This window comes from Lupinus angustifolius, chromosome LG02 (assembly GCF_001865875.1).
Source record: "Lupinus angustifolius cultivar Tanjil chromosome LG02, LupAngTanjil_v1.0, whole genome shotgun sequence".
Taxonomy (NCBI): Eukaryota; Viridiplantae; Streptophyta; class Magnoliopsida; order Fabales; family Fabaceae; genus Lupinus; species Lupinus angustifolius.
Window position 1 is genome coordinate 3,361,656 of NC_032010.1, and position 24,368 is coordinate 3,386,023.

The following is a 24,368-nucleotide window of genomic DNA, read 5'->3' on the forward strand; positions in this document are numbered from 1 at the left end:
TAAAGGTTCCTTTGATGTTAAAATCATCACCTTTAAACATATTCAAATACTAACAATAATTTATAATATTTCCAAACAAATAATTCCTCTAACCTTGTCCAAAGATATAGTTTTTCCATCTAAGAACAAGGAAGAAATTTCAAGATTTACAAAAGTCAAAAACTACATAAAGGTTCATATGATTTTATTATCATCCCCTTTAGTTATATCTTCATAAAACACTTAAAGAACAAATATAAATTCTACTTTATGAACACCATAATAAAAGCTCATAACTTTCTATGAAGTATGAGAAGAAGATGAAGAAGAGAAAATAAAAGACTACCTTAGTTTGTATAGGAAATTTAGTGTAAAAATGAGAGAATGATGTGATACATTTATAGGAGAGCCTCACCCTCATCAAATCAGAAAATTTAATGCAAAGTAAGTAGATTTAAACTAGCATAGATGATGTGTCTAATGGTGGTGGAGTGAGAGAATTTGTTGAGTGATTTAGGAAATTTTGTGTAAGAGAATATGTATTTTTGCTTGTTTAACAAGCAAGCTTCTTACATGAAAGTGATGTGATCTTTTCGATGACACGTTCTCGATTAAACCTTTCCCGAGTATTGTCGGCTAATACCTGGTCGGATAATAAAAATCTCCTGATTTCGGTTTACGGTTAGAACTTCGAAACACAGAATTCAGATTGAAAAATATTAGAAATTCGTTCTGAACAACCTTGATGTCTATCTTGACTCGAAATAATATTTTGAAGCCAATGGTGCAATCGGAATTCGATTCCGAGTTACGGAACTCAAAAAACACGTTATTGGGCCGAATTCGGACGAATTTGGACTCGACAGCAGCTCAAATTCTTTCTGTCACTGAAAATTACGAATATTTACCACAAAATAGGAAATCACAAAATAGGACTAACACTCAAATACGATTTAGTCTAATTCAATACCGATTAATTTCTAAAATTAATCATTGTTAAAATAAATAATTAATAAAACATATACAAAATATTCACAGTGTTACATATAGTATGTAGGAGCCTAATCTGGTCTATTTAAAAAATTAAAGCCTAAGTCTGACATGCTTAAAAATTTAACATAACATGTTAATTGTTATACTATAAGACATTGAAATAGGGTGACAAATATCCATTTAAATATGCTAGTAAACATACTTTTAATTAGGTTCATCTAATCAAAACAAGTAAATTAAATTGTTATATTAAAATTTCTTATATAATAATATTATTTAGAATGTTGTTATATAACTAATTAAATATGTGAGTCTGTTAGGTTTAATATGCATTTTAAATGACCTAAAATCTGACATCTTAAGTCAAATATTTTTTTTTAAACTTTTAGTATGACATGTTTATGCAAAACCTCTCCAAACCTAACATGTTATAGATTAGATAATAGTAGGTACTATTATGAGAGAAAAACTTGGTTGAAGATTAACACGTAACTTTTGGAGACACCAAATCATAGTTTGACAAATCATTAAATTATAGGTCTCACTATACTAAATTATTAAATAGTAGATCAGGAGATAGAGGAAGAGATAAATACTTTAGGGAGAGAGAAAGAGGAAAAAACATGACTTTTTTTGGTACTACCAAGAATATCTCCAGTAACTAATCCCTTTCAAGATGTGTGACTGCCCATCCCAACAAATGTGTTCCACGAATTGAACCATTGACCTTTTGGTCATCCTAGAGATCTAGTGGAGCCTTACACCATTAAATCAACACCTTGTTGGTGGAAAAAAATATGAGTTAATCTAGTGGAACACACAATTTAATGATTTATCAAACTATGATTGGGTATCTTCAAAAGTGATATTGACATTGTCCCCGACTAAGTTTTTCTCTTATAATTATTGTTACTAAAGAAATTGTTATTAAGCCACGTGGCTGATAAGAAAAGTATTGGGGATGCTTGAAATATGTTATTATGTTAGTCCCACATTGTCTACTATTTGAATAGAGGTAACTAATGTTATATATTGGACTCAAGTCCTTTGTTATAATGTGCACCAGATATAAGCACCAAATAGAAACATTTCATGAGCGTGTTAGGATTTGTAATCCTTATTCTCTAATAATATCTTGTTAGCCGCTCAATGCTCCTGGGGACGTAGACACAATTGGTCAGACCCCATTACCAAATTCTCTTGTCTTCTTCTCTTATATTTATTCTATGCACTTTATTTGATTGTTTGTGGCCAACACTGTGCAACGACCATTTCCACTGCATCAACAACTGGTATCAGATCAATTGGTAGATGGCTCTTAACTTGAACAATAGATAATGGCTAAAGAGGGTGATGGCGTGATGGCTAGACAAGGTATGTCAAAGGTAGTGACAAAGATATAGTAGATGAGTTGAAGGAAAAGTAAACATGGTGAAACTGTCGTGGGAGGTGATATATGTTGATCCACAATTCCAGAAATTCATGTACTAGATTAGGATCAAGGTGGAAATAGGAACTCATGTGTTGAGTTTGACCCAGAGACAGGTGTTGACCATATCTCTGTAGATGTTGAGAGAATATTCTCATTTGAGATGAGAAGTGAAATATCGTAATGGCATGTCTGAGACGTTACAGTGAAGGATGTTAATTGTTAGTAGATTCACAAAAGTATAGAGGGGCTGACTGACGTTGATGTATGGTGTTAAATGGGCATTGACTTTGATGCAAGTTGGAACATGAGCACTAGTAGATATGCACAGGTGTGACATGGGCATTGACTTAGATGTAAGGAAGTGACACATATATTAGTTAGTATTGACGCAAGGTGTGTGCTGTGAGTATATTCCTTATGGTGGAGTATAATAGTTCTTTTGAACTAGAATTGTCAGAGTGGACAATGGTGATAGCGGTTTAGGCTTTCCAAGGAAGCTCCAAGGTTTAGTTTGACTGAGTATTAAAGAGGACCATTGTTGGTGAACTTTTTGTGTAGATGTTCCAATATATCGAAAGACTTCCTAGCAATAGGTGGCTAGGCGACTTGTTCCATTTGATGGCGATATGGGAAACTACACTACAAGTTTGGAGAGCTAGGCTATTGGTAATATCGTCAAAGATACTCAGAAGGTCTATGCTGTAGGGGAGCAGTTAAAAAGAATTGTACATTAAACAAAAGTGGAGTTATATATTCGCTAAGGTGGAGATTCTTGTGTAGATTTCCTAATGAGCGAGATATTCGTCTATTTTAATCAATGTGGAGATTGTTATGGATGCTTGAAATATGTTATTGTGATAGTCTCATATTGTCTAGTATTAGAATATAGTAGAATAACCAATATTATATATTGGACTCAAGTCTCTTGTTAAAATGTGCACCAGATATAAACACCAAACAGAAACACCCTACGGGAAGGTGGACCCATGAGTGTGCTAGGGCTTGTAATCCTTATTATCTAATAATATTTTGGTAGCCACTCAGCGCTCCCGGGGACATAGGCACAATTGGTCGAACCCCGTTACCAAATTCTATTGTCTTCTTCTCTTATATTTATTTTATGCACTTTATTTGATTGTTTGTGACCAACACTATGCAACGATCGTTTCTGCTGCACCAAGAAAAAGAAACGTAAGGATAGATAAAAACCACATTTGGGGAAACTTTTATTGGAAAATTTGTAGGTTTGTTTTTATTTATATGAGTAAATACTCATTTTAGTCATTCATATCATTTCAGTCTTTCAAAAAAGAAAAGACTTAAAATGGGTATTCACTCTATTTATAAAATGTTTTGAGAAGATAATTAAAGTTAGAGTTTGACATTCCATTGTATTAAAGTAAAATTATACAAATCATCCATATTTTTTTATGCCTATACAAGTCACCCATAATTTATAAATATACATTTTATACTAAATACCTCTATAGGAGATATAATAATTATAATCTTTTAACAAAAAATAAGTAATGAGTTTAATTAAATTAAACAAAATAAGATATATTATAGAGGCAAATTCAAATAGTATAAAAATTCAATGTTTCTTCATTTCGATACAAAATACGTCACAATTCTATGAAGATATTGTTTAAACCATTATATTTTGTAACGAATCAAAAATAATAAAAAACATTAATTTTTATACTATTTAGACTTATCTATACAATATGCTATATTTTGTTTAAATTAATTATGCAAATCACTATTTTGGTTTAAAAATTTTACGCACCATTCCTTTAGGAGTAGTAACTATAATGTACTTAATAAATTAGGGATTTTAGTATAGGGGCAAAAAAAAGGGAAAAATATTTGGTATAATTTTATTAAAACTGACGGATATCAGTTATTACATAATTTATATACATTGGGAAAAAGAATTGTTTTGTGGCTTTTGCAGTTTTGCAATAATGGAGTGGTCCAGATAATATTACAATATCTAAAAGGCAAATTGAAGTGGAAGAACGAGTCTTCTCCACTAAAGCAAGGAAGCAAGCTACACTCTACAATGACCCTTCAGTTATTAAGAACACATTTATACATTAATTAACCAGTTTTATATAGAAAAAATCTACTTGTTTTAAGAGTAAGTTTAAAAAACATACTTCATGTTCTAGACATTAATTTTAAGAAAATTCAATGCATGATTTCTCTAAAATTGATGGTTAAAACGTGAAATAAATTTAAAAAACTTGCTATTGGAATAAGAGATCCCTCTCAACTTATATATACACTAATAGTGTAAAACAATTATAATATTATTGCATCATCAAATATTCATTTTCAATAATTTTTTACTTTTAAATAAAATAACACATAGTAAATAATATCATTATATATAAATACTTACCCTATTTCTATTACACTTTAACTTATATTATTTGGAATCTAAATAAGCCAACTACATTAAATTTTTTTATGATACAAGTTTATCCTAAGTTTCTCGTACAATTGTAGGCACGGTAAATCCCAATATATTTTTTAATATGCATAATTTTGAATTTTTAATGAAATTTTTATATATTATACAGAAAATGCATAAAAAGCCTAAAATTTATATATTTTATAAGTAGAAATTATAATTTTTTTCTTAATTACTCCTTAAAATTTAACTATTGATAAAATTGGTCACTACATAAATATAATATTAAATTAATAGCAATGAAATATTCTACCATATACTTCCTTTTAAATATTTAATTTGTGAAATTTATCCCTATATAAATATATAGGACCAATTAAAATATAATATAGTATGCATTTTACACTTGTCCCTATATTATTATTATACTATACTATAGTATATTACACTTCACCATATTTAAACATTCTCCGTCATAAATGTATCAATAAAGCTTAATAAAATATTCTCCATCATTAAATGTATCAATATTGTAACATTTTTCCATATAAGATATTATGAGTGTAGAATCTATATATTGACAGTGTAAAGATTTATGCACATGCACTTCATCATCTACCATTTATTTAGATTACTTTTTTTAAAAAGTCAACCATAATTAAATATCAATGGTGGATGATATAATAATAGTATATAAAACTGATACGCTGTCAGTACATACATCTTTTTCTCTTATTCTATACTATATTGCACATTTCATATGTTGAGAAATGTATTAATAAAGCTTAATAAAATATTTTACCTTATAACTATCATGTGAGATAAAATATTAGATGTTGAAATGTTATTCTAGGAGAATATTGTATTAGATGAATAAATATATACTTGATAAAGATAAAATTAAAATTGGATGCAATAGAGATACAATTATATAAAAAATAGTAAAATTGCATATTAAGTTATTTAAGAAGATTATTAGAAGCCTAAATAAACTAAGAGAATATATCAACTTGAAGGCAGTCCAAATTCAAAAAAATTAAGACGAATATTGAGATGCAGTTAGGAAGGTATATAATAAGGATGACAAAAATATCTACCCATAGTTACCCGTTAAAATACCTGCAATGGGTACTCGCATACTTATAAATTTATTTTTCAATTAAATAATTTATATATATTACATTATTATTTTATATATCTATTTTTGTATTATTTTATAATAAATTTTAGTGATTGAAATATATAATAAACATTTTTATAAATTTTATTATTCATGTAATAATTATTTTATAAGTATTGATTATTATAAAATATATAAATATGTATTAAAACTTAAAAACCAATGGGGTATGCACAAATACCCACTACCCATATGAACACCCATAAATAGTGCATATATAAGTATAGGAAAGTATTATCTGTGTCTGTTTTGTCCCGTTACCATCCCTAGTATAAAAGGGAGGATAGTATACCAACTAGAAAATATTAAATAAGTCTATATGCATATCAATTAATATGTGAAATAATTTAGATTTAATGTTTTGTAAACAAAATATAAGTATAATATCTATGTATTGGTAGTATAAAAATTTGTACTTAATTAATATGCATTATAATCATTCATTTATATTATTTTTATTTCGAAATCATTAATTATAAAATAATTAATAATAAATAATACAATAATAATATAAAAATATCTTACACCCGATCTATATATTTTTTCTCATAAAATATAATAAAGAAGAATTATACTATTGTTAGACCCGGTTAATGATTCCAATGGTTAATTGTTGAGCATTAGTTTATTTTATATGTATATATTAGCCGCATCTTTCTTCTGGCTTCAAAGGTCAAAGTTGAAACTGTAAAAGTGACCAGATCAGAGAAAAACATGACATGTTCTGGTACCTATCTCTAACTCCATTACAATATAATAATAACAACTCTACCTTCTTTGCTGTCACAAACCTAGTTGTCTCTTCACTGCTCCAAACTTTTTGCATAGAAGTAAGCAAAATCCAAACCAACCTTCCTTCAGACCCAGCCCTCACTTTCTCACTACTTTCTTCTCTCTCTTTCTATTTTTACTCATCAAACAAAGGAAGATTCTCAGTTTCTCACAGGTAACTCAGTTTCTGTTTTATGACATAAAAAAGTTTACTTTTTTATGTTTATTTTTTACCCAGATGAACTTTGATCATTTTACTTCTATTTTCTACTACTGGGTTTTCCAGGAATCAAATAAAGTGTACTTTCCTTCACCCCTTTTGTTTTTGTTCTTTAAATCTTATTTTCCTACACAATTGATGATTTTTTTGTCATAACTTATGTTTTTATTCTAAAAAAAGGGTATTCCAAAAACTTATCTTTATGAGATTACTTTCTGTTCTCTCTCTCCCTCTCCCTCTCTTCTTTTTTTTTTCTTATACTTTTTGGTTTATTGACTTTTTTCTTCACTGTGGTATTTCTACACTATAGATAGTACCTCAAAAATTAACCTTTGCATTAATTGTAATTTTTTTTTTAAATTTCTATCTGTTTCCTTGATGTATCTTCTGTCCCTTGATATTTTTTTATCACATATGAACTTCGATTTGATTTGTGAATTTTCATGTTGGAAACTGAGATTTTCTTCTAATGGAAAGTTGAGTTGAGAGATTTTGTCATTTTATTCTAGTGAAAAAGTTGACTTGACTCTGTGTCTTAGTAAAAAAAGTAATATTATAATTTTTACTGTAATTTCTTTTTTCCTCCCTTTGTTTTCACCACTTACTTATTTGGTTACTTTTTTCCACTTCATCTAATGACTGGTACTGCATCAACTTTGAAAATATCCATTTGTGTTAGATTTTCTAAAAGGATCAAAGTACAAGTAGCAATTAGCATGTGCATTTGTCATGTTTCTAGTATAAGATGAAAATAGAACCCTGCAATTTTTCTAAATTTTATTCCATGGGCCTGCTAGCAATAAAAGAAATAATTAAGGGCTAAAACCATAACAAGAAAAGAAAAGTAGAAAACCACAAAGTGATAGTGAACATGTTTGTCTTCTTGTGCAAATATCTCTCTGTCCTGAATTGACTTTTCACCCATATGGCATTTAAATTTTGTACTAGCTTTTATCATGATTAGTAACAAAAATAAGAATCATCATTCATCACCAATCATTTTGTCATAATAAAGTACTCTTTTTGTTGTGTAGAAGATGTTAGAGAGAGTGGAAGATTTTAACTTCAACATGGACAAAGTGGTAGAAGAATTTGAGTCACTTACAAAGGATGCAGAAAGGGTTCAAAGGGAAACACTTAAAAAGATTTTGGAGGATAATGCATCTGCAGAGTATTTACAGAACTTAGGACTCAATGGAAGAACTGACCCTGAGAGTTTCAAGGCATGTGTACCATTGGTTACTCACCAAGATTTGGAGCCTTATATATATAGAATTGTTGATGGTGATGCTGCTTCTATTCTCACTGGAAAACCTATCACAACTATCTCTTTAAGGTGCATATCTTAAGTATCTCTTATTCATCAATTTATTCATTTAATCTTAGTCTACTGAATTTGTATAATAGCATTTGATAAGTTTCTGAATTTCAAAAGTGATATGAAATTGTTGCAGCTCTGGCACTACTCAGGGGAAGCCAAAATATGTACCATGGAATGATGAATTGTTTGAAACTACAATGCAGATATATCAGACTTCTTTTGCCTTTAGGAACAGGTATTCAACTTCATTTTTCATTTTTGGTTACAATTTGCAAATTCAATTGCTGTACCGGATTTAATTTCTTGTGTGTAACACATCAGATTTGTCATAAACAAAGTTTTCAATGACTAAACATATGTATCATATTCATCATAAAGAAAGAAATAAAATTTAATTAGAAATAATGAATTATGTACACATACCAGATTCTACCATAAAGAAAAAAGTTTAGTGAAAAATCATATGTATCAAATTTGTTCATTAGAAAGTTTTGTAATATAATTAGAAGTGATGAATTTTGTAAAAGTATGTTTATTTTCTTCTAATTGGATACAATTCTATTATGCAGAGAGTATCCTATAAAGAATGGGAAGGCATTAAACTTCATATACAGCAGCAAACAGTTCAAAACAAAAGGAGGACTCTTAGCAGGAACTGCTACAACCAATGTGTTCCGAAATGTGAGTTACAAATGCGGAATGAAAGCTCTTCAATCGCAATGTTGCAGCCCGGACGAGGTGATATTTGGTCCTGATTTTTACCAATCACTATACTGCCATCTATTATGTGGCCTAATTTTTAGAGATGAAGTACAATTAGTATCTTCAACATTTGCACATAGCATTGTGCATTCTTTTAGAACCTTTGAACAAGTTTGGGAAGATCTATGTACTGATATAAGAGAAGGGGTTCTAAACAGCAGGGTCACTGTTCCATCGATCCGAACCGCGATGTCAAAAATCCTCAAACCAAATCCAGAATTAGCTAACTTGGTACACAAGAAATGTGTGAAGTTAAGCCATAATTGGTATGGTTTAATACAAGAGATTTTTCCTAATGCTAAGTATGTTTATGGCATAATGACTGGGTCAATGGAGCCTTATTTGAAGAAGTTAAGGCACTATGCTGGTGAGTTACCTTTGTTAACTGCTGATTATGGATCCTCTGAAGGGTGGATAGGTGCAAATGTGAATCCAAAAGTTGCACCTGAAATGGCTACTTATGCTGTTCTTCCTCAAATTGGTTACTTTGAATTCATTCCTCTAAATGAGATTGAACTATGTATTGATTCTCAGCCACTTGGACTCACTGAAGTGAAGGTCGGTGAAGAGTATGAAATTGTTATCACAAATCCAGCAGGTACTAATTTTTTCTCTTGCTTTTTTCTGTCTTTGAATTAATGAATTTTTGGGACTAAGGTTCATAACTATGTGTAGGAACACATTAATTATTTTAAAACCCAAATGTTCCTAATATTTGTCCTAAAAAGAACTAAGTTTACTATCATTTGAAAGTTTTTAGTATCAATTTGGGGTTTTCCATTTTTTAAGACTAATAATATGGTGTATAAAATTTTAGGAACTAATTTGAATCTTTAATCTTAATTATTAGACCAATTAAGTTCTAGAGAAATGTTACATGCACTCATTTACTTTTAGTTAAATTATTCTTTTAGTAATTACAATTTTATTATGTTTTGTGAATAGATTTCTATAACTTATTTTTTAAAATTAAATTCCTATTCTTTAAATAAGTTATATAGGTTTGTTTCTATTAATACAATTTGTAAGGATCGAATTAAAAAATTCTATAACCAATAATGATTCAATTTAAAACTTATTTGGATTTAATTAAACAAAATTAATTATTAGAACTTATTTGAAAGTTGTGTAAAATGAGGGGAGTAAAAAAACATTTCAAACTAAAATTTATGACATGCCTCACATGTTGGAAGGTGGAAAAAATGAACAAGTAATTACTAAAGTAGTGGTAAGGCAAGAAAATTTCTCAACATCAATACATGTGAGGTATGCATGTAAGTCCAATTAAGATGACTATGAATCTATGATATGTACACATGAAGCATGTGGGAGAATTTGATTCCTACTATATGCATTTCCTCATCCATTTCCCATCACTTTCCTCTTTCCTTTGAGGTTACCTCACATTGGGGTACCCCTATGTATGCCTTCTCATATGTTGAGAGTGGGACCTAACATAAATTAGAAAATTACCATATCATTAATGCTCGTATAAAATAAAGTGTATTTTGTACCATGTTTTTTATAGGGTTCCAAGGCATGTGGTTAGTGTTAATTTGGTAATATGATTTTCTAGTGATGTTTTTGTTGAGAATAATGCTCTCTCTGGTTGAGTTTAATAGGCTTTTGAAGTGTTTTAGCATGGAATTAACCAAAACTAATAATAATGAATTTATATATTTTGTATGTTAACTTTTATAACCCTTATATTCTCACTACTTTTACTTTTATATATCATCTATCTATTTCATTCTTCCTTTCATGTTATAGTTTCAATTACTATAACATGAAAGGAATAACATGTAATTGCTTTTATTCTCTTTCATCGCTACACAATCAATACAAAGTTCTGAATGCTTCATAAGAATAAGCAATAACATGTAATTTCTTTTTAATTTTTTTTAATTTTTAGAATAATGTGTATCCAGAAGGGTAAAAATGAATGAGAAATTAATACATAATCCTAGACCAAACTTTCAAATCATTGTTCATGCTTTAATAAATAAAAATCATATGAATTTACATGGAATCATTAATTTGGAGATGGTTAGAATTGAGAGTACACCTAGTATCCAAAAAACATGTCACTCTATATAATTAGTTGAAAAAATATAGTAAAGTTAAAAGTGTAATGATTAAGTGTTTTTTTTGACCAATCATAAAACTTGTCCAAATTACAGGTTTATATCGGTATAGGTTAGGGGATGTGGTGAAAGTTATGGGGTTCCATAACACAACTCCAGAACTCAAGTTCATAAGGAGAATCAGTCTTTTACTTACTATCAACATTGACAAGAACACAGAGAAAGATTTACAATTAGCAGTTGAAGCAGCAACAAGATTGTTAGGAGAACAAAAACTAGAAATTGTTGACTTCACTAGCCATGTTGATTTGTCCAAAGAACCAGGGCACTATGTTATATTCTTTGAAATGAGTGGTGAAGCAAGTGAAGAATTGCTTAGTGAATGTTGCAATTGTTTAGACAAGTCTTTTGTTGATGCAGGATATATAAGTTCAAGGAAAGTGAAATTGATTGAAGCACTTGAACTAAGAGTTGTGAGGAGTGGAACATTCCAAAAGATTCTTGATCATTACTTAGGATTAGGAGCTGCTGTTAGTCAATATAAGACACCAAGATGTGTAGGTCCTACAAACACCAAAGTGTTGCAAATCTTGAGTGAAAATGTTGTTCAGAACTATCTTAGTACTGCTTTCAATTGAGTAAAATATGGGAGTGGTGGATAATTTTATAAAATGTACCTTCATTCTTAAATATATGTCTTTTTAGAAAGAATAAAATTGTTAGTATTTATCACCCTCTTTATAAAATTAAGGCATTATTAATCTTTTTTTATAACTATGCTCCTTTTTTAATTAACAAAATCTAACAAGTAAAACTAATTGATTATATTATTACATAAAAAAAAGAATATAAAGATTATACAGCTTTAAAATAAATTAAAATAAACTGCTCTCGTAGCTCAGTTGGTCAGAGCACCTGTTTAGTAAGCCGGAGGTCTTGAGTTCAACTTAGGTAAAAAAATATTTGTTAGTTGAGTTTATTTTATTTTATTTTTAGCAATTATTAATTTTAATATACTTTTCCTACTTAAATGAGTGAAGTATAACCCTCATATTTGATACCACATCTTTTTTTTTGGTGCATTGGAAAACAAAAACAAAAAGCAAAAGACAAAAAATTACATCATAAGGGCAATATCCAACTCCAGGATAGGAAGCGCTCGTGCAGGGGGGTAAGTCCCAAATTCTTGAATTCTCCTCCAAGCCTAAACTAAGCTTAGATAGATAGTCAACCATCATATTTTCTTCTCTGAAGATGTGTTGGAGTCGAACATCCCAATTTCTCTTGAGCAAACCACCAATACTGGTAATAACCTCCGATAGACGGTCCAAGCGAACTTGCATCCTAACTGTAATGATGTAAATAGCCTCCAGACAGTCACTCTCTAGGATAACTTACTGGTGCCCCAAATTCCAAGCTAAGGTTAACCCATATTCAATAGCCAGCAGCTCCGCAAGAATTGAGGACCCAATACCAAAATTAATAGAAAAACCAGAAAGCCAGAGACCATTCTCATTGCGAATAACACCACCCCCTCTAATGGATTGATCCCTCAAACTACAGCCACCATCAACGTTAATTTTAACCCAACCAATATCAGGCTGACACTAGTGGACAGAAGACATAGGGGGATCAATAGAAGAAATATCAGCAGAACACCAATCTCCAAAATCATGATGAACACTCCTTGCAACGAAAGAAACATCCCACATTGTATTATAAAAAATTGAGTTGTTTCGCCACCACCAAGCCCACAAGACACCAGCTAAAAGAGGCGACCATTCTCTTGTCTAGCATTAACCACCAACCAAGACAAAAATGAATGGTTCGCCCAAAAATGAGCTCCATTAAAACCCAAACGCAACCATAACAAGGATGAGTTCATATAGTCCCTGAAAGTATGAATGAGATCCTCAGTAGTATTATTACACCGACTACAAGTTGAAGAAGTAGACATATTCCTTCTATAACGAAGCAGGTTGATCGGTAAAGAATTGTGAGCAGCGAGCCAGCAAAGAAATTTGACTTTCTCAGGAACATGCATACGCCACAACCAAGTCCAATGATAATGAGAAGATCCGTTAACCCTAGTACTCTTCAACCACTAATAACCTGAAGTAGCGATCTGATACCACATCTGATACTAAGAAAAGAAGCTTAATTAAACTTTTATCTTTTTATTATAAAAATATATTTTTTAGAAAAAGGCTGATTAATACTATCATTTAGAAAAAACCATTGTGTTCGATACTACATCATAACTTAACATTAGGGCTAATGTAAATTTTTATTTTTCACTTATTAATCTTTATGTTATAAAAAATATACATCACTAGAAATAAAACGTGATAGGAGGAGTAAGTTTATTTTTAAATAACTATTACTCAATGAAGCAGCAAACATGGAGGGTTGTATCTAGAAAAAAAATTATTTTATAAGAAATCAAAATGTACAAATTATTTCTTTACCAATAATGTTATTGTTGCTAATATATGTAGGAAGTTACTTTTAGTGCATGATTATTGAAACAAAAGGAATTTGCTAATATATACAAACAAAAGTTAATATATACTTTCGCAGTAATGAAAAATAGACTACATACCTGAGAGTAAGGCAAGTGAATGATTGAGATTTTTTGGAGAAAGTTAAACACGTCCACACAAAGCCTAGAAAATTTACAACTCACATTGGCCAGCAAAAGTGTGCCTTTTGATACACCGGGATTGGGAGGTAATTTTCGGCTATTAGCTTTTGGTGAGATGATGTTGGATTGTTGTATGCAAAAGATATAGTGGAAGTAAGAAAATGATTGATAAATGAGTTTTTTGATTGAGTGAATTGTTTTGTGATTTGGAAAATTATACTTTTTCCATAATTGTGTATGGAAGATAATGTCTAGAGAAGAAAATGATTGATGAATGAATTTTTGATTGAGAAAATTGTTGAAGATTCTTGAAAATAGACGATGGATGCAAAATTCTTTGAATGAATTTTTGATGAATCTATATCTCATGTGCCACATGCCTATTTAAAGCTGAATATTAACACATATTTGAAAATCAAATCAATTCCCTTTTTAACTTCAAACAGAATGTTAAGGAGATTCCAATTTTTTGCTTTTAATTCGGATTCAAAAATTTAATTTGTGTTATTATGATGTTTAAGATTTAAAATTCGAATTTAATAAAAATAATAAATTAAAAATTCAAACTTAAATTATTTTTGTTTCGGGACACCTAAAAAAGTAATTTTTCGATAGAAAATATTTCAAAAACATATTTTATTTTCATTTGTTATATTTTGAAAAAACGTTTTAGGTTGGATAAAATTGGTTGTTCACATCCACCATCTATTTTCAATCATTGTTGACTGATAAATAATGTATGATAAATAAATGAATGATAAATAATGTGTGATAATTAATTTTTAATAGAAACGAATGATAAATAATGTAATGATTGTGTATAAATCAGTATTGTTAAAACCGTATCAATTATCAAACTGGTCATGGTACTGGTATAGTGGTACAATATGGTTCAACCAATGGTTCAGTAATTAAACCGCATGTCAGTTAAACTGGACATACATGCTTATATATATATATGTAAACCTGTAACAAAAATTATCTAATATGTAGATACTCAAATTTATAATCCATATTTATAGTCGAAGTAAGAATTCTCATAAACAAACAACTTTAATAAATACAAATATATATATATATATATAAACCTATAACAATTTTTTTTTCCAAATAAGTAGGTACTCAAATTTATAATCCATATTCATAATCTACTCAAATTTCACACAAACAAACAACTTTAAGTTTTTAACAAATTCAAAGTCTAAGTTACAAAACATATATCATTCCAAAAGTATCACTTAACAACCGCAAAATATAAGTAAATGACACAAGTTCACAACTCACTCTACAAAAACAAATAAATTTGGAGTTTTAACATTAAACACTAAGGAGTCAAAGTTGTCTTATATTGAGATTATATTTTTGCACCAAATCCTATCTTCAGATAGTGCTCCAAGATTACACAAGTGTCATTGAGATTACACACGAATGTTAGGAACCAAAAGGTGTAATCTAAATATGTCTTTGAAACATGTGACTTGAAGTGTTGAAGAAGGATTAGAAAGATGAGTCACATTGTAATGAGTTTTTAAGTTTTTAAGTTTTTTTAAAAAAAATATGTGTATATACCAGCCGGTTTAGTCAAATACCGGCTGGTTCACCGATTTTAACTGGTTTTGATACTTGGCCGGTTCAACATCTATACTGTACCATTTAGGGGTCCGATTCGTCGGTTTTCTAGTCAAACCTACCGGTACGGTATGATTTTTACATCATTAATATAAATCTTTACACTGTCAGTTCACAGATATTTCACTCATTTAAAAAATTCGGACCTATCAATATATATGTTTTTTCCTCTTAATTATTTTGATTTATTTATCTCCTACAATCTACTGTTAAATGGAAGTTAGTTACATTGTTTTTACAAAATTTTATACTTTCTTTAAACTCTTTTTTGTTGTTGGCATAATTCATTCTTTATGAGAGGATATCTTATATCTAAAAGAATGTACCACTCTATATGTCACTACTTATGATTGGTTAAAAAATAATTAATTATTAAATTTTTAATTTAAATAATTTCTTTAACAAATCACAATCATTAATACACAGAGTGACACAATATATAGGACATCAAATGTCCTCCCATTGTTTATGGTTGTGGTCTCTGCTTCAAGCCACCGGACCTATCTCTGGCTTAACTGGTAAGAAATCTCCACATTTCAGAGCTATATCTTATAGGTGGGTTCATCATACTTATAATGATAATGTAATATAAATCTAAGTGAATCTTATCTACTTTCTTGTTAGAAATAATGTAATTTCAGCATTAATAATAGAAATAATGTAATTTCAGCATTAATAAGAGAAAATGTAGAGACTTCCACCAGTAGAAGTTTAGTAGAAATTTGGGAATGATAGAAAATGAAGAAACTTCCACCAGTAGAAGTTTGTGTCATTTAAGTCTGTTATTCTGCATTTTGATCAATAACAAAAAATACACATTCTTCCACCATTACTCTAAAAAATCTATCATCTTCTTCTTCAATCTTTTCCTGCATACTATGTTTATGTCACAACAGTGATATCAAGAACATTAATAACGATCCTGAGTGGACCTGTGAAGGAAAATATGAAGTGGACAGATTCTGGGTGAATCAGCCAAGCAAGAAGAAGAAGCTACACAAAGGGTGTTCTATACAATGACAAACAACAACAGATTTGTCATGAATTTGCCAATACTTGATGGCAAGAACTTTGATAGATGGAGAACCCAAATGAAAGAAATTTTTGGGTTCCAGGAAATGTTTGAGGTTGTGCTGAATGGTTATTAGGAGATAGGTGAGAATGCAATTGAAGCCCAAAGGTCTACCTACAAAGAAGCAAAGAAGAGGGATTGTAATGCATTATTCCTCATTTACCAATGTATAGATAGTGCTAATTTTGAGAAAATGGCTACTACAACAACAACACAGGAAGCTTGGGAAAGCTTGGAGAAGAGCTATGAAGGTGTTGCAAAAATCAAGAAAGTAAAGTTGCAAACCTTACGTAGACAATATGAGCTTCTCCAAATGGATGAAAGTGAAACAATCTCAGAATACATGACCAAGATTCTGTCTTTAACAAATCAGATGAGGTCATGTGGAGAAAAGATCAAAGAGAAAACTGTGGTGGAGAAAGTGTTTAGAACATTGACCCCAAAATATGATCATATAATTGTTGCCATTGAAGAGTGAAAGAATCTTGAGGACTACAAGGTTGAAGAGCTACAAGGCTCACTTGAAGCACATGAGTTAAGATTGAAAGAGAGAAATCTTGACAAGGATGGTGAACATGCTCTACAAGCAAGCAAGATTCAACAAAAGATTCTCTGCTCAATGGAATAAGAAAAGAAAAGGGAAGATGCAGAACAATAGATAGAGAAACAGCAAGCAAGTATCTTCATCAAGAAAGTATGAACACATTATGATAAAAGGGGGTACAGAGCCTGTGCAGATCAAGAATTCCTATAAAAACTCATATAGCAGAAGGTATCATGATAAGAAAAAATTGCAATGCTACAACTGTAGGGGATATGGTCAATTTGCCTCAGAATGCAAAGTTACAAAATGGTCAAGAGGGAAGGAAGATGGGGTTGGATTAGCTCAAGAGTGAAAATCCAATGAGTTTGATGATGATCATTGCTTTTTGATGGCAACTACCAGAAGTAATCAAGATAAGACAGATAATGTTGATTTCTGGTATTTGGACACAAGTTGCTCAAATCATATGACTGGAAGAAGAGATTGGTTCACAACTCTTGATGAAACAACAAAAGGAAAAGTCAATTTTGTTGATATGAGTTCAGTGTCAGCTGAAGGAATTGGTACTATATCCACGGATTCAACGGATATCCACGAATTACGACATAATTCCGGTATAAGTTTTATTGAAAATCTTACTTTAAAAAGTGTTATTTGATTGTAAGATTTTTAATGGCAAATGATGATTCAACGATATTCAACCTTGAATCGGATGGATGAAAGCAATTAAATTCATTTTAAATCGAAAGTTTTATCTTTCGCGTAAAAAGTTATTTCGTAAGTATAATAATTTCCGTTAGTTAACTAATTAATGTTATTTTGGCGTAATGAAGAGTTCGAGAGGAGATCGGATCAAGTAAGCTCACCTGCAAACAGAGAACCTAGCGATCCGACACACTCAGGTGAGGGAGAATACATCATGACATAGTGGTTCCGAATATGACACCCAAATCTCCTAAACTATGTCAAAAGTTTGAAGTTATATTCGTGTATTAAGAAATCCCGTACTTAATCAAATATTTGTGTGCAAGGATTTTGTACGAATACTTTCTTAAGTTGTATGTTTAGGATAGCTAAAAATATCAAGTATTGTGGTAGTTATCCATGAAGGAACACCACTCGAGAAACTAAAATGCATTGAGATCGAAAACAGTGGAGAGTTTCGATCCGGTAGCCCAAACTCCCTCACAAGTTTGGAGTTGCCTTGGGTATTAAGAAAGCTTGTAATTAATCAATTGCCTGTTTGTTTGGATTAAGTACAATAATATTTCTTATACCAATTTATGTTATGTTTATATATGCAAATACCATGTTTACTCTTGAATTATAATGTTTGAATGATTATTATGGGAATGATATGTATGTGATAATTGTTAAATTCAAGGTTTAAAAACATGTGATATAAATGAGAAATATTTTCCGTGAGAAAAGTAATTAAAATGATATTCAGGCTCTTCCCGCTTGAGCAAGACAGCTCTCGCTTGAGCAAGACAACTCTTGCTTGAGTGAGAAGTGTCTAGAGAAAACGAGTGTTTTAGCTCAGGGCGAGACAACTCTAGATTGAGCTAAAATAGGCACCAAGAGAACTGATTGTTTTCTCGCTTAAGCCAAAAATGCCTCAAAAATGGATGCGCCCTCGCTTGAGCAAGACAGCTCTCGCTTGAGCGAGAGGGCTCCAAACGACTAGGGATGTTATTCCTCTATTTACGTGTTATTCCTCTATTTACGTGTTGACGTAAGATCGGGTCTCACATGAAGCATTCATTTGGGAGATGTCTTAGGTTGGGCTGATCATATAAAATAATGATTAAAAGATTTAATCGGCTAACCTCGGTTAGTGTGCATACTCATTATGGATAATGAAGTAGTGGAGTGGAAATTTACGGGAGACGAATGAGCCCCGAGATGTTGAGAGGGACGACGATGGCGGTGGTTCGTCAACAAAGTCTTGAGGGTGAATCTAGATCACACGAGTCCCTTCGGACAGTTCTCACATCGCAAACTAGACGATCTCTAACAATCCCTCTTTGCAATCAGGATCAATGAGAAGGATGCCCAGAAAGTGTGTGATACGACACCATCCTGAAATGGACAGTTCTTCGGAACAAATCGATCATATATCATTGCGAGGAATAATTTTAGTTCGTTCAAATCGGCTTGTTATGAGACCTGTACTCTTGGTTATTTTCGAATAGTATATTGGGAGGATATTGATGAAAGGATGGATGAAACAAACATAACATTCATACATTGAGATTGTGGACTTTGATCCTCATAATATGAGATTATAACATCATTCATCATTGTGCATTTTTATATGTGATGTATATATTGTGTTTATTATGCATGTTTGTCTGGATGTGATATTCCGTGTAATTCTATGCCGTCAATGAGTAATATTCATTAGATGTCTTACTCCCTCTTCTTTCTGTTTGTCTTCTATTCACGTTTTGTTCAGATGGAGCATTTTGCCAGGATTCTGAGTTACCGCTTTTCAATGTCCCAGGAGGGGGCATGGAGGATTGAGGGAAACTGTTATACCTACACTGACCCTTGTGCTTTTTGATTAGTATACTTGTGTAGGGTATTTATTTTGGAGTAGTTTTATTTGGGCGACGATTAGGTTCCGCCTTGTACTTTATACCAACATTCCATGATATTATAATGAAGTATGATTCAAAGTTATATTGAGTTATATTTTTATTAACTTTAGGTAATGGTGTTTTTGTTTTTCCACATTGTATGTTACTTAAAGTGATGTTCCGAAAATGAAACGAAGAAAATGAAATAAATTTTATATGACATCATTATAAAAAAAAATACCCATTTTTGAGCAAGATTTTTTGGAGTAATTTTCGGGGCGTTACAGAAGTATTTGTCAAACAACCACCTGGCTTTGAAGAAAAGGGCAAAGAAGAAAATGTGTACAAATTACATAAGGCTCTCTATGGCCTAAAACAAGCACAAAGAGCATGGAATAGGAGAATAGATGCATTCCTACTTTAGCTAGGATTCACAAAGTGCACAACAGAACATGGTGTATATGTCAAAGGAAATGATGCAGAAGATCTACTCATCCTATGCCTCTATGTGGATGATCTCCTAATCATAGGTAAAGATCTACACAAAGTCTTAGCATTCAAGCAGGAAATGCAAACTGAATTTGAAATGACTGATCTAGGAGAATTATCATATTTTCTAGGCATGGAATTCAAAAGAACCAAACTTGGTGTGTTAATGTATCAAAAGAAATATACAACAAATGTACTGCAGAGATTTAATATGTTAAATTGCAATCCACTAGCAACACCTATTGAGGTTGGAAATGTGCTTTGTCAAGAAGAAGAAGAAGAATAACCTGTAAACAAAACATTATTTAGGAAAATGGTAGGTTCATTAAGATACATTTGTAACTCAAGGCCTGATATTGCTTATGGAGTTGGATTGATTAGAAGATTCATGGAGAATCCAAAACAAAGTCACTTGCTTGTTATGAAAAGGGTGCTTAGATATTTGAAAGGCACAATTGGGTATGGAATCTTGTATCCAACCAATCTGGACTGTAGCAAAAGCACATTAACTGAGTTTTCAGATGCTGACTGGTGTGGGGATAAATCAGATAGAAAAAGCACAACATGGTATCTATTCCACTTAGACAATGCACCTATGAGTTGGTGTTCCAAGAAGCAGGATGTTGTTGCCTTATCATCATGTGAAGTTGAGTACATTGCAGCTAGCATGAGGGCATGTCAGGCTGTATGGTTAGACACTTTGATGGATGAACTGAAGCTGAAAACATAGATTGGAGTGCATTGAATCCTGTTGCTCATGAAAGAAGTAAGCACATAGAGACTAGATTTCACTACATTATAGATCAAGTAAGCAAAGGAAGAGTGAACCTGAATTATTGCACTTCAGAAGATCAATTGGCATATGCACTAACCAAACATTTGAAGAAAGAAAGGTTTGAAAGTTTGAGAATGAAGATATGTGTAAGAAATGGGTTATGAATGCTGAATTAAGGAGAAGTGTTATATAATGTAATTTCAACATTAATAACAGAAAATGTGAAGACTTCCAACAGTAGAAGTTTAGTAGAAATTTGGGAATAACATAAAATGAAGAAACTTCCACAAATAGAAGTTTGTGTTATTTAAGTTTGTTATTCTGCATTTTGATCAATAATAGAAAATACATATTCTTCCACAATTACTTTAAAAAATCTATCATCTTCTTCTTTAATATTCTTCATTCTGTTCCTCTTTCTTTTCCTGCATATTGTGTGTATGTCAGAACAATACTGGCTTAGTAATTAAAAATGTTATATAAATTTTTTAATTTTATTACCTTTTAAGAGAATAAAAAACTATTTAACTAATAATCCGAAATAATCATGACTTCGGCAAGGTCACCAAGTTACTATGAGAAAAAAGAAGGATGAATCTTTATTCAATATTCAAGATCTCCTTAAAAAACTAGTGAAGATCAAAATATACATGCGTGGTGAACATGATTCTTTTAGGTATTTAAGTATAATCTTGGTCATATATAATGTATAGTGCAAGATTTATTTTAGAGTAGTTATCCATTTTGGTTCCTTATTATTTTGTGAGTACCAATTTAGTTCCTAAAAAATTTTAAGTGACATTTTTGTCCCGAACAAATTCAACGTCGAGTCACGTTAATCCTTCTGTCATTTCAGCTCGGTTAACTATAACAAATTTGCTCACGTGATACGTTAAGTGTTGATGTGATATCTACTAGATAGTCCTACGTGTACAAGTTGACACGTCATCAAGTGAAAATGTTTTTTTCTTACTCACAAAACGACATCATTTTAAAAAAAATAATATTTTAAAATAAAAATATTTTAAAATATTTATTATATTTTTTAATAAAAATAAAATAATTTTTTATAAATAAAATCTCCTCTTCATCTTCTGCACCTCATCTTCTCCATAATCTCATCGAAATCCTCCACCTTATCGATATAATTTTTTATAAAATTAATATATTATCTAACTTTCATATTTATTATTCTTATTTAAAGTCAACAAAAATTAAAACATAGACCTAGAAAACTTTTACATTTTTGAAGTATTTTATCCAAATATACATATAAAAGTCACACATTTCCCGTGTTTTTGGCTAGAGTCTCGGACTGCGTTTTCATTTGTGAAACGTATCACTCATCACAAACCACTCTGCCACCTACCATTCCTCTTCTTCACCCTTCGTCTTACTCTTGCTACAGTAACACACTCTTCTCATAAATAATTTGAAACCACCGAAATGCAGGTCACAAATAATTCAGTATCCAATACCAAAGTCTATATCCCATAATGGAACAACTTCTAATGTGTGGGGGTAAGTGTATATATGCTCGTGAATAAAGACTATTGAAGCATTCTCTACCCCATTTTCTTCTTAAAATTTTATTGGACAGATAACGATCAGGTGTTGTACAAACCACATCATCATAGCAATTAAAAAATGTGGTGAAGAATTGGGATTCAGATGAGATGAAAGACCCTAATCTGAACCTGTCCCAAAGTAATGTAATTCAATTTAAAATTGAAATTTCTATCATGTGCTCATTATTTTTAATTTCTAATTTTACTTTACATACTATTGAATCTTTAAACATAAAATAAATAAAATAATACAAGAGAAAATATAAATGTTAGAGAAAAATGAAACGAAATGATATAATATTTTCCTTAGTACATTTGTAATTTTCGAGTTTTTTTGGATTTGTCTTACTCAAAGTCTAACCTGACGGGTTCAGAGATGATATCTTTATTTTCAACCCCATTGAATTCAGGTTCAAGTTTTGAATTTTGAATTTACTTTTGGAAATGTGCAAACCCAATCTCAATCCACCCGTTATCATTCCTAAATGTACCATTCAAGTGTCCCTCATGGCAGCACATGGCGATTAATTAAGACAAAAGGCAAAGAAACTTTCTAGGTCATATAAGTGTAGATTTCACGTGACTTGAGACTTCTTTACTTTGTTTGGAAGGGTCAAAAAAACCATTTCCCTTCTTTATAAATATTACTTTTTCTAAAAAGTTGTTGTTATTTGACTATAGTTTTTAATATTCAGACAAATATTGAATATTTAATTATCACTCATCTCGAGAAAGAATCAAAACAAAAATAGTCGTGGAAATTCACTCCTCCTTGCTGTAGAGAGAATAATAAAAAACAACTTTTTTTTTATTAGAAATAAAACAATGTTTTTTCCAATTTATTAAAAAAATGTTTCTCATAACACATGTCACTTTCTCAACTAACATTTTCCCTCCAAAATATATCCATACTATTCTTATTCTTATGTATTTTCTCACATTACATTTTCCCTTTTTATATATTGTTAGTTTTAATTAATTAAATGCTAATAATTGATTGACATTAAATGAGATTTGAATCTCATTTCACATCTCATTTTCTTCTCCCTCTTAATTTTTGTTTCATCTTCCTGCTTGAAGTAATTCTTATGTAATTCTCAACTGTGTCATAGTAATAACATATCAAACACTATTGGAGATGTATTTGAAGAAAGTTTGCAAGTAAATTTGAATATTCTGAGATATGTGGATATGTGTTCTGACGGTAATTTTTTTCAAATCAGATTGTAATGAAAATATGGAAAATATGTGAGTGCAGTGGTCCTTACTGGTTTTCAATTATAATATATTGCAAGCTATATTATTTTTCTAGTTTTATACAACTTTGTTTTGTGTAAAAATAATTTTGCAATAGTAATAGCAATGATTATCATATATTCATTGCTATTTTTAACCATAATAATATAATATGTCTATTTTTGCATTAAGCTATCTTATTTTTACAACCTGCTACATTGAAAGAACAAATAAACTTTTGCTGTAAATTATATTTCATCAATATTCCATTTATTTTATCAAGTTATTATACAACTTACCAATATTATCTTTTTATTTCATCTTATTTTATAAATTTATTACACAATAAATATATATATATATATAATAATAATAATAAGATTGATATTTATATGCTTTAAAATATACATCAAAATCAATCAGTTTCGTACGAATACATAGATAATATATATGTTCTTAATCAAACAATAAAAAATATCGCTCCATACCTATGTACAGATAAGTTACCAGTTTATCTAAAAAATAATTATAACTATACTTATAAAGAACTAAAACGTTCAATAGGATGTTACAGAAAAGATGATATGTGGATTCAGAAGGAAATTTTTTTATAACACTTTTTGAGTTGAAACTCACTATTTCAAAATATTAAATCATTAATATATGTC

General features: G+C 30.5%; 2 protein-coding genes across 3 annotated transcripts; both read left to right on the forward strand.

Annotated features, from left to right (window-relative positions):
• LOC109333135 (jasmonic acid-amido synthetase JAR1-like) lies at positions 6,838–11,850 on the forward strand. Of its 2 annotated transcripts, none has more exons than XM_019568444.1 (5): positions 6,838–6,949; positions 8,032–8,330; positions 8,449–8,550; positions 8,885–9,675; positions 11,258–11,850. In XM_019568444.1, exons 2-5 carry the CDS (start codon positions 8,032–8,034, stop codon positions 11,797–11,799), a joined length of 1,734 nt encoding a protein of 577 aa, XP_019423989.1. In that variant the 5' UTR covers positions 6,838–6,949; the 3' UTR covers positions 11,800–11,850. The 2 variants fall into 2 exon arrangements, with proteins under 2 accessions (XP_019423989.1, XP_019423980.1); XM_019568435.1 differs by having other exon boundaries at positions 6,842–6,949; positions 8,029–8,330.
• Positions 20,435–20,851, forward strand: LOC109325939 (uncharacterized mitochondrial protein AtMg00810-like). Its single transcript, XM_019558563.1, has one exon. The coding sequence runs from the start codon at positions 20,435–20,437 to the stop codon at positions 20,849–20,851; it is 417 nt and encodes a 138-aa protein (XP_019414108.1).

Excerpts from the sequence above, each read along its gene's own strand:
- LOC109325939 (XM_019558563.1), top strand. The coding sequence starts at position 20,435 with ATGGTAGGTTCATTAAGATACATTTGTAACTCAAGGCCTGATATTGCT.
- LOC109333135 (XM_019568444.1), top strand. The coding sequence starts at position 8,032 with ATGTTAGAGAGAGTGGAAGATTTTAACTTCAACATGGACAAAGTGGTA. Across the intron at positions 8,551-8,884 it reads TCTTTTGCCTTTAGGAACAG|AGAGTATCCTATAAAGAATG; the intron begins GTATTCAACTTC and ends TCTATTATGCAG. Across the intron at positions 9,676-11,257 it reads TGTTATCACAAATCCAGCAG|GTTTATATCGGTATAGGTTA; the intron begins GTACTAATTTTT and ends TCCAAATTACAG.